This window comes from Sinocyclocheilus grahami, unplaced genomic scaffold (assembly GCF_001515645.1).
Source record: "Sinocyclocheilus grahami isolate Dianchi unplaced genomic scaffold, SAMN03320097.WGS_v1.1 scaffold480.1, whole genome shotgun sequence".
Lineage (NCBI taxonomy): Eukaryota > Metazoa > Chordata > Actinopteri > Cypriniformes > Cyprinidae > Sinocyclocheilus > Sinocyclocheilus grahami.
In genome coordinates this window covers 216,167-220,651 of record NW_015505659.1, presented here as the reverse complement: position 1 = coordinate 220,651, position 4,485 = coordinate 216,167, and the positions used below count along the sequence as shown (strand labels likewise).

At 46.3% G+C, this 4,485-nt stretch overlaps 1 protein-coding gene across 1 annotated transcript; it reads right to left on the bottom strand.

Annotated features, from left to right (window-relative positions):
• Positions 1 to 338: 338 nt before the first annotated feature.
• On the bottom strand, positions 339 to 4,086 carry LOC107553747 (RNA-binding protein MEX3B-like). The gene is made up of 2 exons (XM_016236061.1): positions 3,557 to 4,086; positions 339 to 2,901 (listed from the first exon to the last, which is right to left on the bottom strand). Exons 1-2 carry the CDS (start codon positions 3,780 to 3,782, stop codon positions 1,571 to 1,573), a joined length of 1,557 nt encoding a protein of 518 aa, XP_016091547.1. The 5' UTR covers positions 3,783 to 4,086; the 3' UTR covers positions 339 to 1,570.
• Positions 4,087 to 4,485: the final 399 nt, after the last annotated feature.

The following is a 4,485-nucleotide window of genomic DNA, read 5'->3' as shown; positions in this document are numbered from 1 at the left end:
AGACGCCATATTGATGACGTCACTAGACGAGTAAAAGCCAATCGTTCGTTTTTTTCATCACTGCAGTGGTTTTAAGGGCTAAATATGATCTCAATGCAACATATGATGCTGTATCACGAAAGCAAGCAGTGTTTTTTTCCTCAAAGGCCTTCTAAGAAACTTTCCAGCAAAAGAAATTTGAAGCTGCAAGCAAGCATAAAAACACTGTACAGATGTTTCCACAATAAGCGAAGCAACACTTCTCGTTCATGTACCATTTTATTGGACTTATATAGAAATACTTAAAAAAAAAAAAAAAAAAAACATGAAGTAGCACCATTACTTAAGTTTTACTTTATCATGTAGAACTTTAAATGTCAGAAAAATAAAACTCTTGATACATTTTCAAATCTTGTTTCAGCAAATATAATATTAGTATTTGACCATGAGGTTAAAGGCCTTTTATCATAAAATAAAATATACTTTGTTTTTAAACTTTGCTCAATAAAGTACATAGACGCTCAAGTAACTTCACCTACATATACATAAACAAGTGGTAAACAAACGTATTAAAATAGAAATCCTAAACCTATAGTGGCACAACAGAACAGAACTCTGTGATACCCACTGGAATCTAATTCATACAAATTTTTAGAAAGCTTATAGGTTCCTTTTTGTCTGAACGTACTAAGTTTTATACATTTTGACATTTCGTAATAATATAGAATAAAATATGCTTTATATTACTGAATAGAAAATATGCTGGGTGAAACGGATTCAAAAAACATTTTTTTTGCTGAACCTAGAAACCCTCCAACCCAACAGAATACTGTCCGATGCAAATGCACATTTTCGTGGTCTGAATCGCCATCCGCTTTTCGAGTGATATTAAAATAATACAGTGTTCGTTGCCGTGAGGCCATACTAAAAAATAAAAAGATATTTGAACCCAGCTACAAAAAAAGTTCACTGAACTTAAATTAAAATATCTGTAAACATCTTTGCAATACGAAATATAATCTTTCAAGTCAAAAAAAGAATAAAATACTTCAATCTGTATTAATGTCATCATGAATATTTAAAACTTGTGGAATTTCTGCTTTATCTATACATATATATATATATGTAGGATATGTTGCCGTTCTCCCTCAAACGAGTTCCATCGCGTAAGCTGCAGTATCTCCACACCGCTGTGAGTCTCTCTCTCTCTCTCTGTGTGTGTGTGTGTGTGTGTGTGCGTCAGACAGGAAGTAGTCCAGATTCCCCCGAACTCCAGGTCTGCTACCAGTACATTCGATCAGCGGAATCGAAAGGCTCGTTTATGCTAACAGTCTAAGGTACCTCAGGTGAGACCGTCGCCCATCCTTCCTTCATTAACGCTTGCTTGTGTACAGTTGACTAAAACTATTGATTACTATGCTTGAATATTTAAAACATGCATTAGATGTTGAAAATATTTGTCCCGAGCTACAGTACAGAACAATGGCCGTCCCTTTTTGGATACTGCAGCTCTACATACATATGTATATACACGTACAATAACCCACGTTATTAGGTTCTCACGAAGTCACGGAGGGCGCGTGGATGCCCTTTAGGAAAATATACGTATAGCCTGAGTAACCGCAGCATGGCAGATGGGGCATTTGGGCTCGTGCCTCTCGCAGATGCGGTTGGCACACTCCATGCAGAACAGGTTGTGGCCGCAGGGCACCAGAGCCGCGATCACCTCGCTCTCGAAGCACAGAGAGCAGTCTCGACTTCCCTTGCGGCTCGTCCCAGACGAGGATGAAGAGGATGACGAGGATGACGAAGAGATGGACGAGTCGGAGGGAACGCCGGGGTGATGGGATCCCATCGAGTAAGCGGGGAAGCTGAGTGTGCCTCCGCCCGGATCGCTGCGCACCCGGCGTGCCAACGGATGCTCGGCCGCACCATTGGCCTGGTGCAAAGGCGGGGACAGCCTGGGCTGGTTGGCTCGGCGCTGCAGCCCGTTGGCGTTCGTGGAAGCATTGGCGGGGAAAACGGGCGACGAGGCAGAGGTGCCGTTGGCGGCGCGCTCGTACTGCGACCACATCAGGCATGGCGGCGCCGGAGTAGGGTCGAATCCCGGTGACGGATCGAAGGCCAAGTCAGTGCAATCGGGCGAGATCCCCTCGCCACTGTACACAAATCCTTTGGCGTTGTTGTTGTTGTTGTTGTTGTTGTTGCCATTGCTGGAGGCAGTGTAGCTGAGGGCGGGGCTTGGCGGGCTATAATCGGCCAGCCTCGAGCTGCTATTGTTGCCGCCAAAATATGAATCGGTAGAGGCGCTCCCTAAGGAGCTGGAGCTGTCATTGCGGTAATTGGAGAACGGCTTGCGACCCGAAGTGGGAGTGACGCTGGAGCTGGGCTTGCTCCACAAGCTGGCATTCCCATGCAAATCGAAACCCACATCGGTGCCGTTGGCGTGGAAGTCGTTCTCGTCTGTGAACTCGATCAGGCCGCCGGTACGCATGGCGATGTGTGCTTCGATCTCCTCCCTGGCCCGGTCAACGTTCTCCGGCATGCCGGTCACCTCAAACACGGGCTCTTTGTCGCGGCTGGGCGTGACGATGTATGTGTGCGTCTGCTGCTGGATGCGCTTGATGGTGGCCCCCTTGGGGCCGACCACTAGTCCCACCACCCGATAGGGTACCCGCACCTGAATGGTGGTCTGACCGGGCAGGTTGGGCGGGCCGGGTGCTGTGGCGTTCCCGTTCAGGCTGCTGTTTTTGTTCCGCGAGGCTCGGATCATGGAGAAATGCTCGGCTGCTGAGATGATTTCCCTCCGAGCCATGGCTACATCCTCTCGCCTGCCTGTCACAACAAAGACCGGCTCTTCTCCCCGCACTGGAGTTTTGATATACGTATTGGTCTTTGCTCGCAGGGCTTTAATCTTGCAACCTACAATTGTGAGAAAAACGGAAAAAAGCACAAATGAGACAAAGCAAACACAATCAGGCACAAATCAAAAAGATGCAGGATGGGTGCAAGCGCACAGTCTTTGGGGGACAACAATTTCGCCTCTCTTTTTTTCGGTGCGGCATAAATTCAAACCACATGCTCGGCTACTTGACATACAGGGTCAAAAATAGCACAGGGAGAGAGAAAAAACGCATGCTGAATTCAGGATTTTCCAGAGAGTCTGACGCTCTAATCATACTGTCAACAACTTGCTTTCTGTAGATAACCTACAGAGCGTGTTGTCGCCTAGATCCAGGCTATATAATGGTGTTTCCTGGTTAAGGAAGTCTATTCCCAATAGGCTACATAGGGAGTGTAAACAAAGTCCATTGAGACAAAGACAGAGCCGCTGCCTGAAGAAAACGGCACTTCGCTCTAGATATACAGGAATGTTGTGTATTTAAGATGATGACACATTAAAGGTAGATATGCTTGGGTTGTGTCAGCGCTCCCTTGCTTTTGTTTGGTCGGACATAAGGAGGGCATTGCAGTTGAAAATAGGCTATAACCTACATGTCCCATGCAAATGACTACACATGCTACAATAACAGCATGCACACATTTCTTTGGAGAGGATAATGATGATGATGATTACCTTGTCTGCCGACGATTTCAGCAACGTGTTCGGAGCTGGGAACGGGAACGCATTCGGTCATGTTCACGCTCTTTTTCCTGGGCTCGTTGTCATACAGCGAATTTTCATCGTTATCCAGACCGAGCAGCGAGAGCTGGTCCAGAGCGATCTGCAGGGCTCTTTGGTCATCCAGGGCGTCCCCCTGCCCGCCGCTCCGCTCCATGTCGGCGAACAGCGAACTAGGCATCTTGGATGGGTCTGGAAACAAAGAGGGAAAACTTACAGGAGGAGGGTGGGATTGAGCTGGGGACGGCAGGTTTTTTTTAAAAAAAGCTCCACTGGTGCGAATTCAATGCGCGTCCTTGCTCCTTGTGTCCAAACAACAGTGATAATTAAAAAAAAAAATCAGTGCAATCCTGAAGCGTGGAATACGCGTTATTCCCGGAGACTGGAAAGCCGGCGGTGGAGATATTCCCCTTTAGAGTGCACACCCCTCCCTTGCAGCTCGTTTCTGTTCGCTGTCTGACTCGCTGCAGCCAGACGCGGCACTACCGGAGAATATGTGCGCATGACGTCACCCCCGGTCTGACTGGGCAGGGACGGTGCGGAGCTCGGAGCTCGGTTGCGATTTGCATGCGCCGCGCTGATTGGACGGATTCTGGACCGAGCCCGAATTCAGCCACAGCTCGGCGCGCCCCGCCCTTTTCTTTTGTGGTCTTATTAAAAAGCAACATAACACATTTTATGTACATTACAGCTATTGTTTAAGTCTCTCGTTTTCATGATGCTTCACCCAACAAGTGTGGTTAAGACGTGCGTTAAGATTTTTTATTTTTTATTTTTTATTATTGCAAGTATAAACTATATATATTTATTTTATTTTTTTAAATTGCAAGTATAAACAAGAATAAACTTCAACAATTAAATACATTATTGGATGGCATTTATGC